This window comes from Scophthalmus maximus, chromosome 7 (assembly GCF_022379125.1).
Source record: "Scophthalmus maximus strain ysfricsl-2021 chromosome 7, ASM2237912v1, whole genome shotgun sequence".
Classification (NCBI taxonomy): domain Eukaryota; kingdom Metazoa; phylum Chordata; class Actinopteri; order Pleuronectiformes; family Scophthalmidae; genus Scophthalmus; species Scophthalmus maximus.
The window spans coordinates 10171659-10198726 of NC_061521.1; the positions used below are offsets into that span (position 1 = coordinate 10171659).

The window sequence follows — 27068 nt, forward strand, 5'->3', positions numbered from 1 at the left end:
TGGATTCTCTGAATGGACATGGACTCACAGCATATGGAGTCAGAGTAAGCATTTTGCAACTTACAATTATTCATGTATTTTTGCCAAAACAAACAAGTGGGAGCATGGCAAGTGAGCAAATCATTTCTAAATAATATGTATTTGGTTCATATTTCAAGACACTTGTTTGTTTATTTCATGGCACCATTTGCATCATATCAGCTTTTTTTTTTTTAATCATTGTAATGGCACTTTTGTGTTGTTAATATTACCTGATGGCAAATGTGGTTTCCTCAAGAGCACAGCATAAAAGTATGGTTTGCATATTGACACGACTTCTCCTCTCTTATAATAAAGGTAAGAATGATGTTTCTTGTGGTTATCTTATTGTTAGTAAGCAGTTAGCAACGTTCTGATTATCCCAACTCGAGAACTCGGGCATCGAAATGATCTCCGAGTTTCCCCACTCGTAATTACGCCTTGAGGGGGCGTTCACGTGCAATTTCCAAGTCGGCAACTCGTATTTACCATAATTCTGATACCACATGAAGGCAGCATTGAATCGTGTTCACGTCGACAACTAAACCCTAACTACGAGAGGGAAACTGATAAATGATAAATTCCTAATTTAATTCGATGTGGCCTATTGTTACAATAAACAAACGTTCACGTTGCGTTTTAAATTCAAAACATCAATTTACATTAGTATATGTATTTATTTATTAACAAAGCCGAATGCGCCCGAGTGGTTTTTCGCGGTGAATTGTGGGACACACAGAACGTAACACACCGGCGTCCCCGTCTTATTAACCGTGACCCGGCGCCCTCGCGCACGTTCGTCTGCCCGTCAAACGCTTCGCGTTCGTGCACAGAGAGAGACGACTCGATCCTAACACGTGAATTGTAGTCTAAATAAGTTTGCGTCGAGAACGGTCATTTTAAAAACAGCTTCGTCGAGTAATATCTTAAATCACCTCGACACGACCACAGCTAAGGTAACTTTTAGCTAGCGTTAGCTCTGAATGTGCTCCAGCGGCTAACGCGCTAAGCGCTATTTGTTGCCATGTTTGGTCACCGGAAGTGTTGGCTAGCACAGCGCAACCCAAAGTCAACAAGCAGCTACACATCAACAGTAGCCATGTTCAATTTGTGTTGCAGTGTTAAAAGACGGTTGTCTCCTGTCCTCTTCGTGTGGGTAGAAACTTTTCGCAGAGATGCTGACTGCTGTGCGGTGCATGCTGTCCAAGCTGGTGTCTCCATTGTGGAGGACAGGGGAGGTGGATGGAGAAGGCTTTACTTCCGGTACATCAGGTAAATGCAAATATCCAATAATGTATTTGCCGGATAACTTTCACTTCACATTTAACGGGGTCTTGTTGTTGGTGCTCAGACGTGGAGGACATTCGCCACCTGCGGGGCAGTGTGGTGACTCAGCTCTGCCTCGACTATGGCATGATCGACGATGCGGTCTACTTCACCAGTGGACAGGTGTTGGGCGGGATGCCTCTCAAAGAAGGGGACCTGGTGAACGGCATAGCAGTGAGAGATGGTGCCCAAGGCGGATGGAAAGCTTTGAGGGTGAGTCACCTGTGCAGAGTTGAAACATTAAACGTGATGTTTTGCCTTGCATCAGTGTGGTTAAAAAGAAAAAGGCCATTCGATATTTCCTGTTGTAACCTCGTTTTTTCATGTTCATTGTTCCCTCTAAATGCAGTGCTTAAGTTAAATAAAAAAAAAAGGCATCCATTGTGAGCGTTGTCCGACATGGTCCATTTAATCCTGACCCTTAGGTTGAGAAGAGTGCAGATGCTTGGGAAGATGGCGGAAAAACCTCCTTAGAAGCCGACTGTATGCAGCTGCGGCCTCTCATTGGCACAGTCACATCGTTTGAAGGAGATGGCGGCTACATAAACCAGACCACATACTTCCCACGCCACAGTCTTTGGGAAGGTACTGCTGCCCACTGTACTTGTGAGCCCCTTGACCCCCATGTTGCTTTGCAGTAGCTGACTCTGTTGCACACACCCACAGTAGTCGGTGAACCCCAGAGAGCAGTTATTTTTGTCTGATTTAGCAGTTGTTAGTGTGGGTTAGACAAATGCACAGCCACACTGAAATTTACTACCACCTGGATGAAGGCTGATGTTAACTTCCCTGCCCGCTGGCACACTTTGTGTATTTCCTCTCCTGTCTTTTAGGTTATGAGCCAATGAAAGGAGACTGGGTCCAAGCAAAATATTTTATCAATCCAACCCACTGGACCACCCAGGCTAATTCTGTGGCCCCATTACGCTATCGCCGCCTTGACCGGGTAAATTGCGTGATTGAAAGTTTTAGGCCATACCAACTATTTTTTTAGTACTACAGTTTAATTTTTTTTTTTTTAATTCTGATTGAAATTATTGTGCTTTAAAGCTAATTTGTGTTGGTCTAATCTGAATGCGCAAATTAAAAGATTAAAACCTTGTTTAATTCTAAATCCAATTACCTCTTTCATTCCTTTGGCCTCCTGTGAATGATCACCTGTCCCCAGGTGTGTGTGACCAGTGTGTTTGGTAACAAAGGAGTGGTGCAGGACAGTGTGTTCTTCTGCCTGGACTCTCTCCGACTGCCTGCCCACTATCAGCCGCTGCCGGGGCACCTGGTGAACCTGGTAATGGTAGAGAGCAGTCAGTCCATGTTCAGTTGGAGGGCCCTGTGCATGGCACCCTGCCTTCAGAGGTATTGACTTCAGTGTTTGGTCTTCCATCTTTATAGGGCTGTAACTAACAATTACAATATTGCTATATTTTTGATTAATCTTTTCATCCATGAAATAACTGTGACAGCTTCACATGGTGATTCTTACTATGCTCAAATTTTAATGATGGGTGTGATACAGATTAGGATTTTGATGGCTTTTTCTTTGGTTTTTCCTGTGGCAGTCAGAGTTCTTCTGCTGCACGTCTGCCTGATACTGATCTCCGGAGCCTCTTGGAAAACAAAGGAGAGCTGGACGTTACAGAGTATGGACAGTTTGGGGATCTGAGGATTGGGGAGAGACAAGAGCTGGTGCTCTGGATACAGTGAGTGAACAAAGACACAAGAAAATTATCACATTATCATTGAACTATTAAGAAAATGATAATAATTTCAACTATAATTAAAACTAGTCCGCCAGAGGCCAACTCGGAAAGTGAGACAGTTTAACACTTTCCATCAGTAGCACAATGTACTGTGATTAACAATATTCATATTTCTGTCATCACAGAAATAAAGGATCAGAGACCCACAGGTTGAAACGCTGTGACTTTGCTGGCTGGGACTCAAAAGAACAGTTCAGCCTTGTGACTGTCAAAGGCTCCACAACGACGAGACAGAAACAGACTTTGCGAGGAAATGGCCCTGAGTCTGGAAAAGAAGTCTGTGATGCAAAAGAGCTGAACAAAGTTAATGGTGATGTGGTGAAGAAGAATAACCATTCTCTTGGTGTAAGGAGGGAGGAAAGGGAGCTGGATATTCCACCAGGAGAGAGGCTGTCTGTTGTAGTGGCCTGCCAAGCAAAGTAAGTTACTATTTAAAAAAAAAAGAAAAGAAAGAAGTAGTGGATCAAAAAGATGAATGTAGAATTCAGGGTTTTTGGCTTCACCTCTGTTAGGGCCTGCCATCTCGCCATATTAAAATGAGCTCTACTTGTTGAGGTGTCAAGTGTGTCTGAATTCCATGTGTGGGAAATGTGCTCAGGAGCCTGGGGAGCTGCTCCGAGTTGCTTTTGCTGCACTTCGCCTCTTTCACCATTGGGAGGCGCCTGGAGGTCACGGTGGGGAGCGAAGAGGAGAACCTGCTGCAACCCTTTCTGCCCTACATGCCCACTAACACGCGTCCGGCCGCAGCAATACCTAGTCAAGTGATCACCGTCTCTGTTTCAAAAGACACACCAAGGTATCCACTCACCTGAATCCACTGATGCCTGAGAAAGAGCCCTGAGCTTGATATTTGCTGCCCACCAGTCTACATGCTTTATTTTACTTTTTGAGTTATTTATTTTTTAAAGATGCTGATGTTCACTGTTTGCTTTTTATACATGTGAATTGATAGTTTCTATTAATAATATTTTCTCCTTTTGCACAAAAGGTGTTGTCTTTTTACATATGTCAGAATCGCAGGTTGTTATTTGTACAAAATCAATTCATTATGTCACCTCTCGTTTGACTTTGCCTTTTCAACCCCTAGACTTACTAAGCGGCGACTTCCAAGCTTCCTGCTGAACTACCCAGTGCCTCAGGCTCTGAAAGACTGTGTGGAGGCGCAGAATGACGTGCTGGTGACTCAGCCTTGCCTCGGAGAGGTGAGCGTGCCCATGGCGAAGTTCAGCGTGGTCATATAGAATATAGATGTAATTAAATCTGCGTAAGAGTTGCATCGGGGCTCTTTCTACAAATGCTCATCTAGGGGACGGGATAATAGAGTCTACCAATATTTATTTACTTTATGAAAGGATGCTTTCAAAAAAAAAAATTCCCCCAAACAAAGACTAAACCTTTGAGTCTATTTAGAAAACAGATTGGCACAAAATTGTCTCCAGGGGCTCATTTTTTGTGTTTGATCTCGTCTTTGGTGCGAGAAAGAAAACAATAGAATTCTCCACCAGGATTAATTTGACATATTATGTTTGCTTCTCATGCTGCGTCTGTTTTCTCAGGTGCTGTCAGCATCCAACATGCTTGCCCGCTTCTCAGCCCTTCTCTGGCTGGAAGAGCTGCATGCAGAGCGGGAACTGAGAGAATTCACAATCAGCGGAGCGCTTCTCAAGAAGGGAGCTGCGTACCTGCACCTAGAGGTCAACGGGTTGGCTGAAGGCAGACCCAGTCTCAATATAAGTGAGGGGGCCTCAAGTATCAATACCTCATAATCGCTGAAGTATTGCAGATATTTGTTTTGTGGGATTTTTGCACAGTCCTGACGAGCCTTCTCCACAGGTGACAGGATAGTGCTGAAGAAGCCGCGGAGTGACGGCGTTGTAATAGAATACATCAGTTATGTCACAGAGGTACGGATATATTTAATGCTCTAAAGCATCCTGCTCAAACTTAAACGTTCCTCAAATGTAGATGTTATCTGACGCCCTGTTTTGCCACAGATCAATGATGAGAGTGTGAGCTTGAGAGTGAACTCAGAGTTTCTGCACAGTTACCTTGGAGAGCCGCTCGACGTCGAGTTCTCATACAACAGGTGAGAAAAAGGGCAATCTTAATATCTTTTTGCATTTGCCTCAATGATCCTATTGTTTTTCACTTGGACATAATGTTGATTTGATTGAACTTGCTAGAAATATGTCTATTTTGACTGCTTGCATTTCCAGAACCACCACAAGGCGGTGCCATAATGCACTTCACCAGATGAAGCACTTTGGGGACTGTAAGCTGAGGCATTTATTTTAGTCTTTTCATGTCTTTGGAACACGTTTCCTTTTATGGATTATTGTTATCTACCAGTCAATACCCAAATTATATGACATTTAAAAAAGAAAAAGAAACACAAGGTGTGTAATAGAGTCAATTCCTTATAAATGTAGTGTATTCATTGATCATCAACACATTCTAAGAATGGAGTGAGAGACAGCGGAGCATCTATAATCATTATTAGTATTAATATACATTTCAAAACAAAGTTAAAAGGTGTTTTACAAGTTAAAAGTAAAGAATTGAAGGCAAACAATGAGGAAACAATCAAAAGCAATTAGAAAATCACAACTTTAGGGCTGAAATGTAAGTAAAAATGTTACAGATGAGAAAAAGGTTAAAAACTAAACAAAGCATTTGAAAACGATTCAAATAGATGGTAAGATGAGAGAGGAATAAAGTACAAATGAATGAATTTAAAACAAATTTAGACCCCAAGTCCTTAGAAAACACATTTATAAGATAAAGACTCCCCACACGGATCTCTTCAGGGAGATTGTTCCAAAGAGAGGAATCTCTAACAGAAAAGGCCCCGTCAGCCTTAGTCCTCAGTCTGCACTGTGAAACAAGTTTGGCTTCCAGGATGAATGAAGCATCATATTTGTTTTCCTCCAGCAGTATCTGCTTGCACAGATGCCTATAATCATTTTGACACAGTAGCCCTGTGGTTGTTCAAGTGACAAAATCAACAATTAAATATTTACAATTTTAAGAAGTCTGTCTAGTCTTGGTATACTGTTCAGTAACGTCTGTCTTTTATACAGCCTGGAGAGCTTCACAGAATTTATTTGTAATTCTCTCATTGTTGTGCAGTTCTGTTCCCCACTACAGTGACTCTTCAGCCCCCTCTGTGGACCGGAAAATGGGAAGATGAGCCAGACCAAAACAAGGCAATAGGGGACAATGAGGTGAATTTTAAAAAGAGTAATAAAAGACTTGATGTCTTATTGGTCTAGTTTTTTGATAAGTGTAACTATCTGAAAACCAGGCTCCAGCGCTGGAAAACGGAAAGGTGTCGAGCATGTCCGTCAACATGAACTCAAAGGCCACACAGACGAAACGTAGGGGCGTCTTTGATTTTCAGTTTCAATTATCAGTTTGACTTTAAATACCGGGTGACATTGTGATTATCAATAACAAAAGCATAATTGCTTTTAGATGGTGGACTGCTGTCCAAACCCATTCCCAGCAAAGGGCACTTCTTTAACCCAGAGCTGAACCCCCCTCAGAGGGAGGCAGTGAAGAGGATCCTGGAAGGAGAGTGTCGGCCCATTCCTTACGTTCTGTTTGGACCGCCAGGCACTGGGAAGACCATCACCCTCATAGAGGCCATACTACAGGTACGTACATACCATCACCATGGAAAATACTTATTCATGATAAGGAATAGAATAGCCCTGAACCACTCGATTTAGAAAAAAACGCCTATAATGATGATTATGTATATAATAAAAGTATTTTTAAGTTTTAATCAAAGATAATTAGACAAGTAATGTAATGGGTTCTTAAAAAATGATTCAAACAGTTAAAGGTTTATTTTTTGAAGTTGTACCCAATTATTTATTTTCTACTTCATCTATCAGTCATCGTATATAAAGATGGACCCGCTTCCTCCCACTGAATAAAAACCCAGCAGGTGGCACACGAGATGTTACGGCTTCCTTTTGTGGCGTTGTCACGTCGCCAAAGAAAAAGAGGTCTTGTGTTGTTTTGGACAAGGAGAACAATCTGCATACACTGGTGTTGATCGAAAATGTATCAATAAGTTATCAGCTTTCGTCTGTTTATCATCAGTAGTGTGAATATGTAGATATTAGATTGTTTGCCTAACAAGCTTCCTCTCATCCCCCGCTGCTCCTTCCCCTGCTGGAGCGACCTCATAGTCAAAGCGTCTTTACACCTTCAGGTTTACCACTTCATTCCCAGCAGTCGGGTACTCGTGTGTACCCCGTCCAACAGCGCTGCTGACCTCATCTGCATCCGACTGCATGACAGCGGCTTCCTGCATGCTGCAAGTCTGGCCCGCGTCAACGCGTCTTGTCGGCAGGACGAGGTACTGAGCAGCAGCAGCAGCAGCAGCATGGAAACGAAATTCGCTGCAGTTTTTTGGCTACAGGCACCTAAGTTACGTTGTGTATGATCAAAGGGGAAATATTCATGTTCCGGTGTGCAGTAATGTCTGTACAGATGCCTTTGCCACCAGGTAGGGTGGCACAGTTGTCAGTAATCCTTTTCTAAATAATAGATGAGGTTGTGGTAACGTGCTCTGTCTGCATCTTCTTTTAGTACTTTGCGTTATCATCTAAAATTTATACGCCACATTGATGTGACTGTGTTTCTCCCTAGTCCATCCCAGAAGTGCTGAGACTGTACTCGAGGGCAGGGGAGGACATTCGTCAGGCCTGTTATAACAGGATCGTGGTCAGCACCTGCTCCAGCGCTGGCATGTTCCATAATCTCGGACTACAGTAAGGCCTGGGCGGCAGTAGATGTTAAAATCTATCTCTCCCACTTAACTCTTATTTACTAGCTGCGGATTTGTTTTTTACTCAGGGTGGGACATTTTACCCACGTGTTCTTGGATGAAGCCGGTCAGGCCACTGAGCCCGAGTCCTCGATCCCCATGAGCCTTGTATCAGAGAGAGATGGACAGGTCAGCACACATTTATTCACACCTCCAGTATCTAATAATAATAATAAGTCCAGTATCCAGTGCCTTTGTCTTGTTGGATTTCAGCTGTAGTTTGCACCAGTCATGTTTCTACTACGGCTGCATAAGAGTGACAACACCTGCATTTAACGTTTATTTTATATTATTTTTCACTTGTGGTTAAGCCAAATCACAAATTGTTCATTTATATTCCTTACCTTCAAATTCTTTTAAAATATATTCCTGGCTAAACTGATTCCACATACTTATTTCTGTATGCTTGTCAAATCACATTTTTAAGCAACTCTTCTTATATTTTAGGAAATAAACAAATTAAAAACCGAAAACAATGAATGTTATTGTTAAAATGAGCATATCTGAGCTGTGCTTTTTATTTACTCCCCCCCCCCCCCCCGCCTGCTTAGATAGTGTTGGCCGGAGACCCCCGTCAGTTGGGTCCAATAGTGAAGTCCAAGCTGGCTGCTGCCTTTGGCCTGGGGGTGTCTCTGTTAGAGAGGCTCATGTCCAACCCACTGTACTCCAGACATGACTGGGGATACAACCCTAAGCTGGTAGGTGCACTGCATTCAAAAGTGTTGCGTGATTAGCAACTTTGGAAGAAAAGTCACACTGACCATCGAAATGTTTCACATGCTATGCAGAATTAATGCTTCGTGGCACCTGGTGTTGCACATGTTCCTCTACAACTTCATTGTAGAAGAATGTATTAGAGAATACTCACCCGGTGTGCATGCGTAATGAAAGTGCCCTCTTTTTTATTACCACAGGTGACTAAGCTGATCTACAACTACCGTTCTCACGAGGCCTTGCTCGTGCTGCCGTCCAAGCTCTTCTACCAGGGGGAACTGTGTTGTAAAGCTCCCAGGGCCATAGCAGACTCCCTCTGCCAGTGGAAAAACCTGCCCAAAAAAGGCTTCCCTCTCCTCTTCCACGGCGTCAGGGTATTCTGACAAATCTATGTACTCTGATCACATCTAATATTTGTTGGGATTATAATGCTGCTTTCAGTCACTGGGATATTCAGCTCCTGCGATTATTGCAGTGATAAATTTGCTTCCCTTTAGGGCACAGAAATGAGGGAAGGCAACAACCCATCATGGTTCAACCCGGTGGAGGCAGTGCAGGCCATGCTCTACTGCTGCCAGCTATCCAAGAAGCTCTACAACCCTGTGAATGCCTCTGACATTGGCATCATTGCTCCCTACAAGAAGCAAGTGAGTCTCCACGGTATAGCTGAGTGTGGATTATGGGATTTTTCCCATTTTATTGGGAGTCAATATAATAAATATACGAAAAACAATATTTCCAATTCAATTAGATGCACCTCAAATGGCTCCTAAACTTGTCAGTGTTCAGCTTGTCATACTGAAATGTTTTCACGTCTCTCTTCAGTGCGAGAAGATCCGAGTACTGCTGGGAAAAGTTGGCCTGTCTGACATCAAAGTGGGCTCTGTGGAGGAGTTCCAAGGACAAGAGTTCCTGGTCATCATCATGTCTACGGTAGGCCAAAAAAAAAAGGAAAGAAAAATGTAGTTCATTCTTGATTGACAAGTATAAGAATGTGCTTTATTCTGAATCCGAGGTCAATTTCTTTTTATTTTAATGGCATTTGTGTATGATCAATTTTTCCTCCAAGCTTTTTGGAAAATAGATTTGGATCAGTTCTAAATAATGTGTTCATGAGAATATTTGTATGCAGAATGGCAACTAATGTCTTGGGTTTGAAGAAGGCCGGTGAGATGCCTGGATTCTAATATAATATAATCCCTTCTTGGTAGACCTTCATATACAATGTGAAGTTTGTAAAAAGCATTACATCAAAAGCATAGGTGAAATATCTAAGTTTACCATTAGTCTCTTTTTTTTATAACGGAGAGAAGGCTCTCACACCTACATCGTCTTTCTTGAGCATGCAGTCCTAGAGTTTGTCTGCAACTTGATTTTTCTAAAAGCACCTTGATATCATGGTTGTCGGTGATGAGCGTCGTTTTAGTCTTTCATAATGTGCCAGTCGGTAAGACACTGCCATGTGAGGTATATACAGACACATTCATGCAAAAATGTCTTTAATGACATACTATATATGAAAACTTCCTCACAATCAACACTTCACATTATTCATCATCATCATCCATTTCAAACTAAGGAGAAAGAGTCTGCGGGTCACAAACATCAGTCATAACCTTGCCATAGTTTATCCGCTCTATTCCTTCTCTGATAATATAGGTGCGCTCTAATGAATCGGTACAGAGTGACGATTTGCAGAGTGCGCTCGGCTTCCTGGCCAACCCCAAACGATTCAACGTGGCCATCACTCGTCCCAAAGCCCTTCTCTTAATTGTTGGGAATCCCCACATTCTCATTAGGGTGAGTGACAAAGCTCTCATATGGTACGTTTCTGTTTATTCAAGTGTATTACACCGTACATCCTGCTCTGAAGTACTGAACATGTCTTCACCTCTCTCCAGGATTTATGCTTCAGGGCTCTGCTGCAGTACTGCTTCATCAATGGGGCATATCTGGGCTGCGATCCCCCTCCCTCCCTAAGAGACTCGCAGATGTATGTAAACTGATCAGCAACACAGTCTGTACTCATGATTGATATTTACACTCGGTTGGCACTTTATTAGCCACAACTTTACAATCTTATAGAACACAAAACAACTCTTCTGCCATGTAGTCTACTTTTATGATGCCTATATGTTTTTAACGCTGTCAATCATTATATGTTTTACCATTGAGGTCATAGTTTGTGGTGGTGTTATACTGGACTGCATTACACTCAGAGGTGTTTCTGATATTCTGCCTCCTTCATGCAAGGACAAAAAATATACCCTACACCACATTTCTGACGATGCCTCCAACAAACTTAATGTTATTCTCTTTGAAAAGTAATTAATAGTAGCGCTGTTGTAGGTTGTACAGTTGTAACTTGTGGCCACAGAGTATTATTGTTATTATAAAGCTGTACTGGTTGACATGTGTAATCTTAGAAATTTAAGATTTTTCTTTTTCTTTTTGCCAATAATCAACCCCACTTCTTTCCCCCCACAGAGTTGCAGAGGAGCAAAAGAGTGCATAAGAGGATGACGTATCATGGATGGTGTGCCTCAGCTCCGGCAACCAGACTCTGTGTTTTTTGTTTCCCCTCACATTTCCTTGGCTCGTCTCTCTGTTGACTGAAATGTCTCGATTCTGGGAAAAAGCTGTTCACCGCGGGGATAGAAATAAAGATAATGCTGCACAATTACTTCTCCGTCCTGTGATTATTTGGCTGATGTGCTTGGCTGCGCGTGAGATTTTTCCAATTAAACTATCTCAGATTATTGGTAAATTGCGTCAGAGCGGTTCGACCGCCCAGACTGCACGATGATGCTAGAAAAATGATTAGATTGCCATTTGGCCTGATTTTCAACAGCAGACTTTCCAGTGCTTTAGTGCCATCTTTTTGTTGAGAGAGAGATACAAGACGACACTTCAGATTGTTGTATGTTGAGTGCATTAGCCTGGTTTAGTAAACTGAACTGATCCACAGATGTCTGCCGTTTCTCGGGGGCAAGTTGTCTGCACACCTCGGTGTGGCGGCGTCTGCCCACGAGACCCGGAGACTGGATGTGGCAATTGAGTGCTACTGACAGTCTGCACAGGGACTGTCAGCCCCACTGGAGCCCAGCAGGATAGAGGGGTTGGGGGGGTAGGTGAATAGGGAGAGGGGGGGCTGAAAGAGGCAAATGGGGGATTCAATCTCTTTAAGTTAATGAGTCTCTTATGTACAGGGAGGAGACAGCTTTTATCTGAGTTCGCTGTGCTGCGAGGGAGCCCTGCTCAGACAGCCAGACCCCCCCAACCCCCCCACACCACCACCAAATCACGCCTCTGTCTTTGATGTATGACTCAGGTGTTTGTTTGTTTTTGCTGCTGTCCCACTCTGCCAATGGGAGACTTTACTGTAGAGGGACACACAACCCAAAAAATTGTGGACAAGTAACTTCAGAATCTACAAACTCTCGTGTTTTCCCAGCTGGATATTGGCTCATGAAGACTTGGGAGTCGAGAAGTTTCAAAGTTGGACTATTAGCAGTACTGCTATGACTGACGCTGTGCTCCTTTTAGAGGTCCCTTTCAGAATCCATTCAAAGCTGTGAAGCAGGAATCACCTCCATGTCTCTGCCATGGTGTGAGTTGTTTGAATATTTAACATTAAGATTAGTCTCTAAATGACAGCAACACTTAGCCTTACCTCTCTGTTGATCAGGTGAAGATATTACAATTTAGCGCTGCAGTATTATAGAAATATTCATTACATTTTAAAATTGGTTTCCCCTTAAAGAATGACTAAACTTATGTTTTTTTATTAGTAAATGTCTACATGCCAGTCATCACACATACAGGTCTACGTCCAGTGACTGAGAACCTCTTTCTGAGACGTTTGTGTGTACAAGAATGGCGTCACCAAGGCCGGCCGGTCATTGGCTGTAACCAAACGCCATACACTTGGTATTAAGGTTGACTGATGAGGTAATGTGGCTGAGGACTTGCCAGATGATGGTATAGTCTTATTTTTAACAATTCACCCAGAGCAGGATCACTTCCGGAGTGGAAGAGTTGACCTGTGAGTTGTTGCTTAAAAATGTTCTTTTTTAAAAATGTTTTATCTTCCAAGAGACTCATTACAAGATAAAGGGTAAATATTTAGTTGTTGTACACACTTATTTTTTAAATTTGTGCCTTTAAAACAAAATGAAAAACTGCCTTGGCCAGATCGTCTAATGGAGGTGTTTGACAGACTGCTCAACACTTCAAAGGTCAGAAACTAAAATTGAGCCATGCTATTCGATGGAAATGACATGACTGAATTTTCCCTTTAAGCATAGATTCCAGTGAATTTTCTGGCAGGGCTGAATATGAATTTCTTACTTTCAAAGTTTAAAAACTATGAGGGTTGATGTGTTCACTTGGTGCAAAGACGGACCTGACAATATTGTGATTTTCTTTTTTGCATTAGCCAGGTGAATTGAAGGAGGCTTTTGTAAAGTAGCAGAAAAGCCGATACATGAAGTAAGATAGTTTTTATGTGATCTGTCTATATTGTTTGGTTGTGGATCTTTTCACGTAGTATTGATTTGACTTGATTTGTCTTCTGTAGTCTCTTTGACAGACAGGTGCCCGTCCATTCAGCTCATACTCATTAACTGTGGCAGGGGCAGGCCTCACATTACCAACACAGACACCGTGTCTACAGGGCGGCCATTAGGCCCAACAACAGACCCCTGCTGGGCTCCTGGCAGGGGGAGCTTGTTAAATGTGTGGGCCCATTGTTCTCCCAAATTGGCCTGTGACTCTAATTGCCCAGTTAGTCCCCTCTTACGGGCTGCGCTCGTCTACCCGAACTGGAACCAGCGTCCCCTCATCAGATCGGGCTGTAAAAATTGGCTGAACTGGGGCTGACAGAGGGCTGTGGCCGGCTGCGAGGGTGCACACCCCTGCTGCAGACGGGGCTGGTTTACAGGCCGTCAGAATGGGCTTTACTGAGGCATGTCTGAAGCCACAGGCTGGATGGGATAGAGACCTCTTGATTCATGAGGGGAAAGTTTGTTTTTTCTTCTTCAAAAGGCCCAGAGGCATCAACACCAGATAGACATCTAAATCTGGAGACAGACGACATCCAAACAAATGCGATGATGCTGTAATGTAGTTCTGTTGTGAGATTAAGAGGCTTAAACGCAAGAGACGAAGAGAGCGAGACAAATGAGCACTCGTGTCTTTGCCCCCGGTCTGCGTCTCAGGACAAGGCCTCTGGCCTCTTGAACAGGATGTTGGCATGTAGGGACTGGGTGTGCAGTTGCTGCATGTTTGCTCTGGTTATTTATTATATTAAATACTATTGAAATAAATCAGATTGAATACTTCAAAAAGAAATATTTTTTTTAATAAGATCATAGAACAGATCCCCATCAAATCCTGTCCAAAGGGAAATTTGTAAGTCCTTGGGAAAACATTTGCAGCATCATAATGAAGTTGCATGAACTCATTTTAGATTTTATAACACATCTTTGTGTTTTCCATGTGCCGATTGTACACTAGCTGATGCTGACATTTCTTCGCATCAAACAAAAAAAAGAAGAAGGAGCCTAATGTTGTTTTTTGCATGTGGATCTGGGTTTGTGTTATTGGCAGATCAAAGCCAGGTGAGCAGAAGAGAGACGCTACTTTGCTAATGAGAACTGGAGGCTCTGCCGACGGAACGCCTCCAATTAGGAAGCGGGGACACATGAAAGGCTGCAGCGATATGAGGGAGACCGCCCGTCTGTCGGGAGAATCCTTCGATATCTCTCCGAGGGACCTTTCACACATAGGGATTCTGTTGTTTTTCACATCTCAGCCGCAAAAAAAATGATTGTGCCATTTTATGTCCGACCTTTTTCCAAAGCTCTTTAAAATGCAGGGAAGTGGACAAAATAACATCAACGCATCATTCAGTTTTGAGCTCGCTGCAAATGTTGCATCACATGTCAGCCGCACGTTTTGTAGTTTGAACATGAGGAGTTACAGTTTTTAACTTAAAAAAATTGAAATACATTACTTTTTCCTACCTCCTCCTGGACTATTAAAGCAAATGAAGCAGATTCAGCTCTCTGCGACTGGGCCTCAGTCACTCAGTGAAAGCGGGGCTGTGATTGCCTATTGCCCCCCCACCCCCTCTTCTCACACACACCCTCCATCTGCTTACTGCCCCCCTCCCTCTGTCTGCAGTCATCACAAAACAAGCCGTTGTCTCCAAACACATCGTCTCGGTCTCTTTGATAGGTACTTGATAACAGACTTAGAGACTGATGGGGCTGGCTGACCTTGCTGTATATAAGGCCGGCAGCGGCAGTCACGAAGCCATTCAAGGACAGCACTGTCTTCTGACAACAAGCGACCGATTTCATCCCTCTCGTCCGACTCTCTGGATCTTTTTCGCGACCACTCCAGTATGGCCGTGTTCCTCACCGTGGCTCTCCTGGCTATGGCGCATCTATCGATGGCATTGTTTGACATGGGCCAGTCCACTCGCTGCGTCACCATCCCCAACCAGATGAAGGTCTGCAAAGATGTGGGCTACTCGGAGATGCGCCTGCCCAACTTCTTGGGCCACAGCAACCTGGAGGGCGAGGTGGTGCCGCGTTCAGAGGATTGGAAGCCCCTGTTGCAGACGGGCTGCCACCCTCAAGCCCAGGCCTTCCTCTGCTCCCTCATCGCCCCCGTCTGCCTTGACACGTAAGGACATTTGTCTTTTGTCCTTTTTTGTTTTTGTTCCCCCATCCACAAATTTGTATACTACTATATATATATATATATATATATATATATATATATATACACATTTGCGTACTTTCTTAAACATTTAAACCATGTTTTCCTGGCTTCATTGTTTGACACTTTGTCTTTTCTCTCCCACAGTTTTATCCAGCCCTGCCGTAGTCTGTGTGTGGCGGTGAGGGACAGCTGTGCCCCGGTGCTCGCCTGCCAGGGTCACCCGTGGCCCGAGGCTCTCGATTGTGACCGCTTCCCTGCTGAAGAGGACATGTGCCTTACTCCCCACGCAAAATTTAGTCACTTTGCCAAAGGTAAGGGCCACAGTCAAATTATCATGATGATTCTTTTTATCTTCTTTTTACGTAACTCTCATCCCATTGGCAGAATAGACCATCACATGCTCACACTTTAAAGCCTGATATTATATTAAACAGGGTTTGCTTTTTTTCTTCCATCACAGACCTGCCTAAGCCTGCTTGCCAAAACTGTCCTGCTGTGGAAGAGGCTCCTACTATGAAAACAGTCCTGGATGCTTTTTGCCAGCATGACTTTGGTAAGAGGAAAATTCTTTTTAGAAAGCTGTGTTTTTGCTGATGTTTGCTTAGTTTTGTCACACTGTTGTGTTGAACTGTCCAACACAGACGATTCATTTCTTCTTCCTTTCTCTCTCTCTTCTCCACAGCTGTAACAGCCAAACTTCATCGTCTTCGCCTACCCACGGGAGAGCCCGAATTCGAGGTGGAGGGCCGGGTCGAGTTTATCCGTCAAGGACCTCTCCTGTCCTACGACACCCAGCACCTGCTCCAGCAGTGGCTCCTCATCAACCTCCAGTGTGCCAATGTGCTTGTGCGCCCTGGACGGTCGCAGCTGTACGTGCTGACTGGTTCCGTGCAGCCCGACGGCACTCTCGCCCTCACCCGGCTCTTCCCTTGGCACAAAAAGGACACAAACATTGCGGTGGCCACTCGTAAGTGGAAGCACCACAGGTGTTGAATGGCCCGACCCTATATGAAATATAAATACTGTAACTCTGAATCAGTGTTTTAAGTGTAGAATCTCCTCAAATCTTCTAGGATTCCACACGTCATATGCACATGATTTGAGAAAGGAAAAAAAACAAATGGAGGAGGAAGATAAAGGAACAGAGCTGGACATCCCTCGGTAGCTCGCTGTGTCATCTCTGTTCTTACAGCACACTGTAATAGAATGCACTCAAACCTGTACATAGTATTATTAAATGTAAATTGATTGTAGATTCTATTTTCTATAACGATATTGCAGTATTTATGACATCTTTTTTTTTATGTGTATGTTATATGAAAAAGATGACAATAAAACATTTAAAATATCTTTGATGGGTATTCGTGATGCTTACTAATCAAATTTGCCATATTGCTTTGCCCTTTACAGTCGTGCAGCAAAGGGTAAGTCTGTCTCGTTCTTCACTCACCTCTAATTTCACCACAAGATGGCACTCTAAAGGAAAACTCGAGCACTGGGTCACTATGGCGGTGCCATGCCACAAGTGTTTGCATTGTATTTACACAAGGGTCCATATTGCGGAAAGTGGCTCTGACTAAGCGCTCAAACGGTTTCGAATGACTCTATGACTGTATTCACGGTAGATGCACATGGTGTAAATAGTACTACGAAGCACTAATGAGAAGATGAATCACTCACTTTGCATTTGAATAGTCTTGTTTGCTGAACAATGGGCTTATTCATCACGTTTTTTTTCCTCACAATACTATTCATATTTAAGTAGTACCCTGCGCGGATGATGAGCTATCTTGTGGTTTTTAAATAAATGCTGCATGCTTTTAAGTTTCCCCAATTGGCTGTTAATTATCACCCGAATGTGGTTCGTTTCAAGGGACACGTCTTCCCTCCAGGGACAGATGAGTAGCAGTGGAGTCATTTTTCAATAAAGGCCAATAAAAATGGTAGTCAAACGCATTTTGATTGTACTGCTAAAGCAGGGTAAAATACATTTGGATTTTAATAAGCATAAGTTATGTCAACCTAATGATGTATGTAGACAGTTAGACTGCATCTGCTTTTGTATTGTTTTATCTATCATTATGTCAAGAGAAGCAAAATACTGTAGTTTTGTTTCTCTTTTAATGTGTCCTATACTATAATGTTTGATACTTTCAATTGCCAAATTGCCAAAGCCACTCTACAGTGTATAGGACCTTTTCCGCCTGGATTAGTTTTGTCTGCTCTAGGCTGAGCGGATAACTAAGCAAAACATATGACGTGCGAATCAGGTTTTTTTATTTATTTATTTATTTTAAATCGCGTTTGCATCCTTTATAAAGCAATTTGTTTAATCAGTAACGTCATTGTATGAGTTGGCTTCTGCAAGAGTCACTCTGGCAGCAAAAAGAGCTCCACTCAGGATCTAGTGCTCCATCAAAAGAAAGGAACAATGAACAAAGGTAAGATGAAAAGATCAAACGTCGAACTGAAAATTTTATTTGAAAGTAATAGTATGAATTAACTTTAAATTTTTCCTCAGGTTGGTTTGCTGTCCTCATGTTGGTTTACATGGAGCTTTCCATGAGGGCCGGCACTGCCCCGATCTGCCCCTATGGACAGGCTGGATGTCACGTCCCTACCCTGGCAGATCTCTTTGACAGGGTCATACAGCAGTCTTCAAGAATGCACGGCATCTCCAGCGATCTGCACTCGCAATTCGTGAGTATTATTTCAGCTCTGACATCACCATCCATCACCCTTCGTTCAGGCCCCATTCAGTTATTCATTCATCAATCATTCTTGTTTGAGCTGGCTATTTTTCAAGATAAAAGATGTCACTGTGTTTGATGTGTGTTATTTCTGTCTGAGCAGGAGCAATATTTCCTTCCCAGCAAGAATCTCATCGGAAAACGGAAATGCCACACGTACGGCATACTGACACCAGATGACAAAGAGAATGCCCAAAGACTTGGCGTGAGTGTTATTGTTCATTTGATGTCACCGCATTTTATCAGAGATAGTTAAGACTGGAATCAAGTAACTTTATCACAATAGTCATTCAAGCTGTTCTCGTGTGCAGCGAGAACAACTGACGGAGGTGATCCTGAGGCTGCTGGGGGCCTGGGGGGACCCCCTGTCACAGTTCTACCAGAGCATGTCCCGGGATCAGAATCAAGACTTCAACCACTACAGCTCCAACAAGGCAATGGAGATCAGTGACATGGTGCACGAGCTGCGGGATGGAGTGGCAAAGATGGCGGAAAAGGTAAGGAGGAAATATAACATAACATAACGCTTATGAAGTGTTCTTAGATTTGAATTTTTATGACATACTCTGTTTCTTTATGTATTCCTTTATGGAATTAAGTGTCTGTATATTAAATGTTTCCACCTCAGATGAAGCTGTCGGGAGTGCTTGATAACACTGTGAGCTACGTCTCTCCGGAGAGTTTTGTCCCTTTTTCTACCGTTTCCTACTACAAACGAGGAGAACTCAACCCAATGGACCACCATGACCTGCTCCACTGCTTCCGCAGAGACTCCAACAAGGTCAAAAATTATCTCCGTATACTGAAATGCACCACCCTTCCTGGACTGGACTGTTAATAGTCATAGTGTATCTTCAGTTTTTAACTAACTAGCAAACAGCGTTTTCTCTTTTTTTTTTTTTAACTACACATCATGCTTTTACTGTATGTGTTTATGTCCTTTGTAATGCATTTGCTTGTGGTGTGCATTCAAATATAATAAAAATAATAAAAAATGAAGTTAACCATTATTTTTTTTTACATAATTACAGAAATTTACATTTACATACATAATTTTCTACATAATTACAGAAATGGTATACTGTGTACAGCTGAGTGTTTATTAAAATGTGAGGGTTTCGCCAGCGCAGCAGGAATAAGCAACGAGGAAAACTGGATTCACTGAAACACTTTATTTACAACTGATCTATGCATTTAAGATCATGAAAAAATATATTTACAAAATATACCAAGAGAAATTTGACTGCAATAAAGGATTTGGACTATGAGAACGACATAGTATTAGAGTCGAGCTTACCAAAACATTCAGAATCCTACTAATATATCCAGAAATGTCTTTCTATCGGTCTTGTCTGCAATTGGGTTTTTTCTCGCCAACCACCGTCCAATCGACTCGGTCGGTGCGTTGGACCTGAGGAAGTGCAGTGCGGACTGTTTTTTGGCTGGGGACGGCTGCCGTGACACTAACCCGACCCGCATTATTTTAAACTGCACTTGCCGTGCACAACTATGTCACCATCAATGACCTTGAATTATGATGCTTTGATGATGTCAGTGTTGCTCGTTGCTACTAGGGGAAAAAAGTCTGATTTGTAAATGCAGTAAATGAAGTGACTCATTTTTCCCCGTTACTGATTGCAATTACAATCGCAGAGCATGAATCTTCCCTGGAAAGACTTGTCAGTGTAATAACCATGAAATTGCTTACTGAAGCCCGTGAAATGCAATAAGATGAGATGATTGACCAAGCAGTTGAACCTAATCACGTTTATGATGCAACGACGTGCATTGAAAGAAAAGTTACTATCAGTAACTAAGCCCCTAGTTTGCTCTCCACTCGTTGCAGCCCCTCATGTGTCCCTGACACTCTTTTGTGGCGGTGACCTCTGTGTTTTTGCAGCCGTGTGATTCTGCGATGGCTCCTCTTCCTCGGCGAGACCTTGGGCCATGAGCTCATCCATGGGAGAACGAGTATTATGAACCTCCTTCTCCTTACAGTTTCTCCACTTCATCCGTCGGTTCTGGAACCAGATCTTCACCTAAAGCAGCAGGAAAATGGAAGCATTTCAGTTAAAGTTAGGTCGTTTGTTCATTATTAACCATGCTAGTGGTACAGCTCAGGGGAGGGCAATGTCTGAATGTGCTGTAAAGTGCTTTGAGTAGTCAATAATTCTAGAAAAGCGCTGTATAAATACAGTCCATTTACAGTCCAACGCTACGTCTTGCTATGAAAATGTAGTAGTATGGATGTAGCCGGTAAACGTTTAGCTTCAATTGTTGGTCACAGAGTGGGATTTAGGTTTCTTCATCAGGACTTGAATGAATACACAATGTGTCCAGATGATGTCTTTTAGGATCTAATACTAATTAGGCAAAGGTTTATTTTATTCATATTCAATCACCTGTGACTCTTTGAGACTGAGATCAGCCGCCAGTTTGTTCCGGTCTGTCTTGCTGATGTACTTCTGTCTCCGAAAAGTTCTCTCCAGCTCTTTCCGTTGTTCCTCTGAGAACACAGCCCTCCTAAGGATCCCTCTTCGAACTCTGGGGCTGACATCAGCGGACCACATCCGAAGATTTGCTGCCTCTTTAAGGTAAATGTGAAAAACAAAAATATAGTATCGTTAGTGTTGACCCGTCCTTCTCTGCTAACATCTTGACAAGTGCGTCGCTGATTTTAAATTGTCAGAATTGAATTGTGTCCCTCTGGGCCATGTGCAGGTTGTCAAAATCATAAAATAGCGTGTCGCATCATGATAACGGGGAGAGGGTTCAAGTAGCAGCTTGGGGAATATAGAGGTGCAGCAAAATACAAATCAATGCTTGAGCTGCTCCAAATCAGATTATTTATAGGTAATTTAGTCATGATTTAGACTATTTTAACTTAAAGGTACATCGTCTGATTATGTCCACAATCAGTCTGTAAATTTTATGCCAACATTACTACACTTCCTACCTTTTGATGCCTGTTTTTGTCACACTCACTTGACCACTCATTTTCAATTCCCCTCTCTCTGTTTGCCCAATTTAACAAACTGGGGGTGACTAAAGAGAATAGAAAGCCGTTTTAACTGAGAAAAAAGGATTTGGTGACCTGTGAGGAGCAATCCCACGCTGCTTCACTCACAGGTGCACACACAACAAAAGTCAAGTGGAACAATTTATCCGATCCATTCAACGTTGCCTTTTTAATCTGTACGACAAATCTGCACATAGACCACCTCTAGGGAGCACATAAGGAGTTTCGACATGCTTCTCAATTCTCTATTGGGACTCAATGGCTTTCACTTAAATAGCTGATTACCAGGTCATTCCTTGGCAACGTGTGTGTCTACCCTAGTGGGCCAACTATAGAGCCCTGTGGGACAATAGAGCCGTTCAGTGGAAATGCCATTACTCGATGGCTCAGTGGCCCAACACTAAATCTTTTCACTTGCAGGTATGAAGCAAGTTTGTATGTGAAGATGAGCTCGAATAAGTCTATAAAAGTCACTTTCATTGAATGCTTTATGTCCTAGTCAAGAGGTCTCCAATGGGCAGGAATGAGAGTTGAAGGACAGGAGAAAGGAGGGGGGTCAGCGAACCAAACTATTTAGCCACACAATGGCCGGGGGATGTTCCTGGACCAGCCCTCTTCTGCAGAGGAATGGGCAAGTTTTTTGTGCTTGGCAGAGTTCATTGCTGCAATGAAAAATTGCGGTGAGGTCGCGTGTGGATGGTGGAGTGAATGTGCCAATTGGTCACGGCCAGACTTGGCATTGTTGTGTTGCTGGGCACTGTGGGAAAGTGTCAACCTACTAAGAGGACTCCAGGGACCTGTGGGATGAGGGCTTTCTGATTTGTGTTATTTTCCACTACTCTTGACAGGCATCATAGGAAGCAGCTGCTAATAACTTCCAGTAGCTTTAGGACAATGCCAAAATAAGACAGCTGCTGGTCTGAATGCTACCAGGGTACAACATACTTTGAGTACTTTTTTTTATGCACTCAAACATTTCAAGCACAATTCAGTGGGAAATTTAAGCATTTCAAATGCACTTTCCTGGATGTTTTAAATTTTCTTGCAGGTTTAAAATGAAACTTGATAGCACTTCACAAGCAAACTCATTAATGTGCTTAGGGAATGATAAACTTTGCCACAATCTGCCTTACTCAGCAGTAACAACCCGCACCTGGTAATTATAATCTTAATATGACAGAGGACAAGATGTTTATTAGCTCTGCATATTTGCGCCAGTAAAAGTCTGTATTTGCAAGTGCAAAATAGGGGGCCCCCGGGGACTCAAAAGCTTTGCAACCCACCCCTCTTCTCCTTCCTGAACAGCCGTGAATGGTTATGAATAGAGCTGTGCAGAGTTGAGCGGAGAATTAGCTCTTTGGTATTGCATCAGTAATTAGCTGTGGAGAGCATGGGAGACCGGGCGGATGCTAATGCTTAGAGAGTAGCTGAGGCATTGCTGATGAGGCATAAAACTCACTGGAGAAGACGGGAGGGGGGCTGGACCCACCGCAGCATGCCAGCAGATACTGCGGGCTCCTCAGGAAAACACTGCTCAGCACACCTGCAAAGATACATACAGTCGCATACGGTCATGTAGCAGCCAAGTGTGACATTTATGATCTTAAGGGAACTCTTCTCGGATCACTGCCAATCTTGGAGGGCAAATGAGTCCTGCCTTGCTTCATTGTAATAGTTGTATTAGTGCTCAGCTTTAGGTGATGAACACAGACGGAACCTTCAACCTTTTGTTTTACTTGATAATGACATTCTTTTAATAGTTACATTTTGTTAGGAAACTACCTAGAAATGGAAAGAAATGTACTAATCCAGTCTGAAAACAATTTGCTGAGATAATACTCAAGCAATAATAATGAAAATGTGATTAGAAGGATTTCTTAAGATTAGGTATGAGGAAAAATGTAATATTTTACTACCAGTGACTTTTAATTTTATATGTCAAATTAGATTTTGTCAATGTTACTATTAAATTAAGATGTTCCCTTTACATTGGCAGTTAGAGGGAAATTCCAACATTTAAAATGTATATGTTAATAAATTATGCATTCATTATTAAGTTAAAATATATCTTGTTTTTTAATGATGGTGTCAGTGAGTCACGCCATGCTCAAGAATGCATATCATCTTATCTAACTGACATTATTTTTAAGACCTATAAAAATGTCCAGCCTAAAAATTGAGAATGTCTGAAACTTGATCAATTAAACAATATTTATCCCTCGCATATAGTTTGAATATAACAGTATAGAAAGAAGATATTGGTAGAAGCAAAAAAAAACCCATTGCTGTCATTGTGTTCAAGTATAAAATAGTAGCTCCACACATTTAAAATCCTCATAACCCAAATACATCACATTTGGTTTAAAACGTCTGCTTGCTGTTTACCTGTGTGTGGAAGAAGTGATCCTCCTAAGTCCTTCACATGCTGGGGACTCTGGGCCTGGCTTTGGTAGGCTCCACGCTGGGGGCCCCAGGTTCTCCTCGTGTGTTCGCATGCTGCTAGTCTCAGGTGTCCGCCTGTTGTTCCTTCTGAATGGGCTGAAGATGTCTGCAGCAGATTGTCAATGAGAAAACTCTTTCCCGAGCTCCCGAAGCCCGGTAAAGCGGGAGGAGAACCCGGCATATTCCTCCTGGTGCAGCTCTGAACTGAGACCATCCTGCTCACACGGTGACCCGAACACTTGAGTTCCCTCTTCAGCAGCCACAGCTCAGTGACACTAAATTCTCCGTTAATCCCTTCTTGAGTGACCAGGCCAACTTCATTAAACTCTGAAGAAAACAAAAGTTCCCTGCTCGTCCTCTTTTCGGGCCTGCACTTTGCTACAGGGCCGTGTCGTGATTGGCTGAGGGGCTCTAATGTGCTTCTCAATTCAGATAAGGCTGGGGTCCTTTCTGGAGTGGCAGAAGGTGGGTCTGGCTCATTCATTATGTCAACCAGCCTATTAAATGATAGACACCAGAGACAATGAACTGCTGGCCAAAGTTTAACATGCACCAAACAGTCCGCTCCAGTAGTAAATAGTTCTCTCTTTTCTACAGACTCCTCAGAGCTCAATTGTGCCTCACACAAACCTCGCGGCGGCTCATTTGCAATGTGGTTCCATTTCAGAAACATTGGCCGGTGAGGGTTTTTCTTATTTATAAAATGATTCACAGTTGTGTGGATAAACATGTGTTGACAAAGTAATGTGGTGAAATCTCAAAACATTTTCTATTTAAAGATCAGGCCAAAAGTACAAGAATCTAATGAAAAGAAAACATCTGATATTTTTGATTTATTTAAAAAAAAAATAACACCACCTTGCATTACCTAGTAACAAGATGACATGACCCCCCCCCCCCCCAGTTGTTTGCAATCGCATGATACGAAATACAGTAATACATAAGTACCACATAACACTGTTTTTGCTGTTATTTTAAAATCTTTTAAAATGATACATGAAATTGAATTTTTATGAAAAATGCTAATGTTGGATCGTTTCCGTGGCTGAAAATGTACTTCACGCTACTCAGGCAGTCATTAAAGATAAATATAAGAAGATTTAATTATCAAAGCAACGTTTCTTACAATTACTTGTAAATTAAATTTTAAATTTTTTTTTTGCTACTGGGTTAAAAATGTATTCAACATGTACAGAGGTGTTTACAGAGCCCTGGTAGGATTCAGTTCTAGGTCAGCAGACGTGGCTCGACCGGCAGCAGACTCAACCCATCGCTGCACTGAATAAATAAGTAATGCCTGTCCTCGGTGCGGTGGCGAAATGCTGCACATTTGAGGGGAGCCACTTTAAAGAAAAAATGGCCACAAAAAACACCAGACAAACGCGAAAATGCATGCAGTGATGTTTTAGTACAAACATGTCCAACGAGAGGCTTATGTAACCTTTCACACTGCAACTAATGATCCTCAACATCATAAAAGAAAGTCCAACAAGAGGGGCGACGGACCTGGAGTTTAGGCACAGTAAACAGGCATATCCGCACTGGTCGGGGGTGAGCGGGGGGGGGGGGGGGGGGGGATGATGCAGGGAGCTGCAGTCTGCGCGTGTAGATACCTCATGCTGAGCATGGAAATTGGCCCAGACAGCTCGGCCTATTGTGCGACGGCCAGGGAGCCAAAGGTTGCTTGTAATCAAATTTGAGGTTTTTATTCCTCAGACTGGTGGAGAAGGCATAGCGCTCTGTCACTTGATGAGTGTTAGCAAATCTGTGTGCACTCTCTACTTTTGTGTAGTGAGTGTGTGGCAACATGCTCCACATAGACCAGTGACAGTGATAGTCTCCCCCCCCCCCCCCCCAAGCCCTTTCTTGTGGTGGAGTCATTTGCTTATATGACACACATAGAAAACAGGAAGCGACCCCATGTGTGGCTCCAGCGCTACTGTTAAATGTATTTGTTCAAAGAATCCCGATTGTGCAAATTGTTTTATGTGATAACAGTTTATTCGTACAGTTGTACTTTTGTCTTCCCTTCAATTAACCCCTGAGCAACAAATGAGAATCTGCGGCAAGTTTAAAAGTTGCCACGCATCCCAAAAGCCCACAACCGACCGTAAAAAAACATTGCGTGTCCATGTCGAAATCATACATCTCTTTGTGTTCAGTGACATGCATATCGACATCGGTAGAACAAACCTCACGCGACTCTGTGCACATTTTAAAAAGGCATCGCTAAGAGCGTATCATCATTAAGAATCGCCACCTCGTAATTAGTCGGATTCCGATAGAGCTCTCCTGCAGAGGGGAGGTATAATTAAGCTATTCTTGAAAACGGTCGGTCTTGGAAACACCCTGAAGCAAGTTCATGTGAATTTATTTGATGTCCATCTCTTTTTAGAAATGGAGGGAAAAAAAAACAGGGGTCCCTTCATTCAGAGTCCTCACAATGGCACCGCTGAATGCTGGCACTCTGCAGACCGGCTGAGATCCCTTTTCTCTCCTTTTTAACCCCACTGAAGCTCTTAAAAAGATACCGGCCCATTGCACACGCAATTGATATTCCACCACTCGAACTTAATATCGTGAATGGAGGGCCAGGCTCTATGAATCAGGGAGACAATGCGCTTAGCTTAGCAGCAAACTGGCACTTTGTGTGCAGTGTCTGTGGCCCAGAGGAGGAAGTTTCTAATGTGAGCCTCACAATTGTGTGTCTATAGAGTTCTAATGAGCTTCTGTATGCTGAGTGAATGGCTGTGGGCCATTCACCGTGAGGGCCCAATGAGCCAGCTCACTGCACACATTCACAATAGGATCCAGGCGGGAATGGGAGTGGCCGTGTGCAGCAACTGCACTGCATGACAGTCTATAAAAGATCAACGTACAAATAAGTGTATGTCCATATAAGGCCGGTTACATTTTCTCACCCTAAAATGGAGCCGTTCCAAAATGGCCTTTATAGGCCCTACATGTTAAAAAAAAAAAAAGCCAGCTTGTTCTTTACTGAGTACTCGGAAAATAACTCATGTAAACCTTCTCAGTCCTAGTTGGGGAATTGAATAAAAGGAAAAAGTACCTCCACGTATGGCCTGGGGGGTCTGCTATTATCTTATTAATATTGAGCAATTACCAAAGTCCTAATATTGAGCTTCTTAATTGCTGGTAATCTTGATAAAAATGTTAAATGGAGTAAATGAATAGCTATGATTCATCCATCCATCCAAAATCCATACCGCTTATCCTTTGAAGGCAGTGGGGGGGCTGAGGCCGATCCCAGCTGACATTGTGCAAGAGGCAGGGTTCACCCTGGACAGGTCGCTAATCCATCACAGGGCCAACACACAGAGACAAACAACCATTCACACTCACATTCACACCTAAACGGCTGCTTGTTACTCCACAGCTCTTTGGAAATACCAAAGAAGCAAAGCCCCAGGAAAGGCCCGCAACCAGCCCCCCCCCCCCCCCCCCCC

General features: G+C 43.0%; 4 protein-coding genes across 7 annotated transcripts; 3 read left to right on the plus strand and 1 right to left on the minus strand.

Annotated features, from left to right (window-relative positions):
* The first annotated feature begins 588 nt into the window (after positions 1 to 588).
* mov10l1 (Mov10 like RISC complex RNA helicase 1) lies at positions 589 to 11341 on the plus strand. Of its 3 annotated transcripts, none has more exons than XM_035642484.2 (27): positions 589 to 974; positions 1138 to 1290; positions 1370 to 1557; positions 1770 to 1929; positions 2178 to 2290; positions 2513 to 2700; positions 2904 to 3044; positions 3230 to 3523; positions 3703 to 3900; positions 4192 to 4306; positions 4661 to 4838; positions 4938 to 5008; positions 5099 to 5190; positions 5321 to 5376; positions 6234 to 6328; positions 6409 to 6481; positions 6579 to 6760; positions 7327 to 7473; positions 7767 to 7888; positions 7974 to 8073; positions 8496 to 8642; positions 8859 to 9032; positions 9156 to 9305; positions 9484 to 9591; positions 10318 to 10458; positions 10560 to 10651; positions 11146 to 11341. In XM_035642484.2, exons 2-27 carry the CDS (start codon positions 1194 to 1196, stop codon positions 11171 to 11173), a joined length of 3450 nt encoding a protein of 1149 aa, XP_035498377.2. In that variant the 5' UTR covers positions 589 to 974; positions 1138 to 1193; the 3' UTR covers positions 11174 to 11341. The 3 variants fall into 3 exon arrangements, with proteins under 3 accessions (XP_035498377.2, XP_035498378.2, XP_035498379.2); XM_035642485.2 differs by having other exon boundaries at positions 1179 to 1290; XM_035642486.2 differs by lacking the exon at positions 7327 to 7473.
* Positions 11342 to 12024: 683 nt separating this feature from the next.
* On the plus strand, positions 12025 to 16699 carry szl (sizzled). 2 transcript variants are annotated; one of them, XM_047333587.1, is made up of 6 exons: positions 12025 to 12268; positions 14269 to 15351; positions 15535 to 15701; positions 15851 to 15943; positions 16073 to 16357; positions 16464 to 16699. In XM_047333587.1, exons 2-6 carry the CDS (start codon positions 15068 to 15070, stop codon positions 16553 to 16555), a joined length of 921 nt encoding a protein of 306 aa, XP_047189543.1. In that variant the 5' UTR covers positions 12025 to 12268; positions 14269 to 15067; the 3' UTR covers positions 16556 to 16699. The 2 variants fall into 2 exon arrangements, with proteins under 2 accessions (XP_047189543.1, XP_035499489.2); XM_035643596.2 differs by having other exon boundaries at positions 12028 to 15351; positions 16073 to 16587.
* A 1107-nt stretch (positions 16700 to 17806) lies between these two features.
* On the plus strand, positions 17807 to 19096 carry LOC118315916 (prolactin-like). The gene is made up of 4 exons (XM_035643597.2): positions 17807 to 18090; positions 18244 to 18345; positions 18452 to 18637; positions 18769 to 19096. Exons 1-4 carry the CDS (start codon positions 17929 to 17931, stop codon positions 18976 to 18978), a joined length of 660 nt encoding a protein of 219 aa, XP_035499490.1. The 5' UTR covers positions 17807 to 17928; the 3' UTR covers positions 18979 to 19096.
* A 234-nt stretch (positions 19097 to 19330) lies between these two features.
* On the minus strand, positions 19331 to 23907 carry dbx2 (developing brain homeobox 2). Its single transcript, XM_035642736.2, has 4 exons — positions 23545 to 23907; positions 22619 to 22702; positions 20543 to 20727; positions 19331 to 20179 (listed from the first exon to the last, which is right to left on the minus strand). The coding sequence occupies exons 1-4, from the start codon at positions 23813 to 23815 to the stop codon at positions 19991 to 19993; spliced, it is 729 nt and encodes a 242-aa protein (XP_035498629.1). The 5' UTR covers positions 23816 to 23907; the 3' UTR covers positions 19331 to 19990.
* Positions 23908 to 27068: the final 3161 nt, after the last annotated feature.

What these genes read in the sequence shown, in the direction of transcription:
- mov10l1 (XM_035642484.2), top strand. Translation starts at nt 1,194, where the DNA reads ATGCTGACTGCTGTGCGGTGCATGCTGTCCAAGCTGGTGTCTCCATTG. An exon ending in TCATAGAGGCCATACTACAG is followed by an intron (nt 6,761 to 7,326) that starts GTACGTACATAC and finishes TTACACCTTCAG; the next exon opens with GTTTACCACTTCATTCCCAG. An exon ending in CGTCTTGTCGGCAGGACGAG is followed by an intron (nt 7,474 to 7,766) that starts GTACTGAGCAGC and finishes GTTTCTCCCTAG; the next exon opens with TCCATCCCAGAAGTGCTGAG.
- szl (XM_047333587.1), top strand. Translation starts at nt 15,068, where the DNA reads ATGGCCGTGTTCCTCACCGTGGCTCTCCTGGCTATGGCGCATCTATCG. An exon ending in GCCCCCGTCTGCCTTGACAC is followed by an intron (nt 15,352 to 15,534) that starts GTAAGGACATTT and finishes TCTCTCCCACAG; the next exon opens with TTTTATCCAGCCCTGCCGTA. An exon ending in AAACATTGCGGTGGCCACTC is followed by an intron (nt 16,358 to 16,463) that starts GTAAGTGGAAGC and finishes CAAATCTTCTAG; the next exon opens with GATTCCACACGTCATATGCA.
- LOC118315916 (XM_035643597.2), top strand. Translation starts at nt 17,929, where the DNA reads ATGTTGGTTTACATGGAGCTTTCCATGAGGGCCGGCACTGCCCCGATC. An exon ending in GCGATCTGCACTCGCAATTC is followed by an intron (nt 18,091 to 18,243) that starts GTGAGTATTATT and finishes CTGTCTGAGCAG; the next exon opens with GAGCAATATTTCCTTCCCAG. An exon ending in TGGCAAAGATGGCGGAAAAG is followed by an intron (nt 18,638 to 18,768) that starts GTAAGGAGGAAA and finishes TTTCCACCTCAG; the next exon opens with ATGAAGCTGTCGGGAGTGCT.
- dbx2 (XM_035642736.2), bottom strand. Translation starts at nt 23,815, where the DNA reads ATGGTCTCAGTTCAGAGCTGCACCAGGAGGAATATGCCGGGTTCTCCT. An exon ending in CCCCCCTCCCGTCTTCTCCA is followed by an intron (nt 20,728 to 22,618) that starts GTGAGTTTTATG and finishes TTTACCTTAAAG; the next exon opens with AGGCAGCAAATCTTCGGATG. An exon ending in TCAGTCTCAAAGAGTCACAG is followed by an intron (nt 20,180 to 20,542) that starts GTGATTGAATAT and finishes CTGCTGCTTTAG; the next exon opens with GTGAAGATCTGGTTCCAGAA.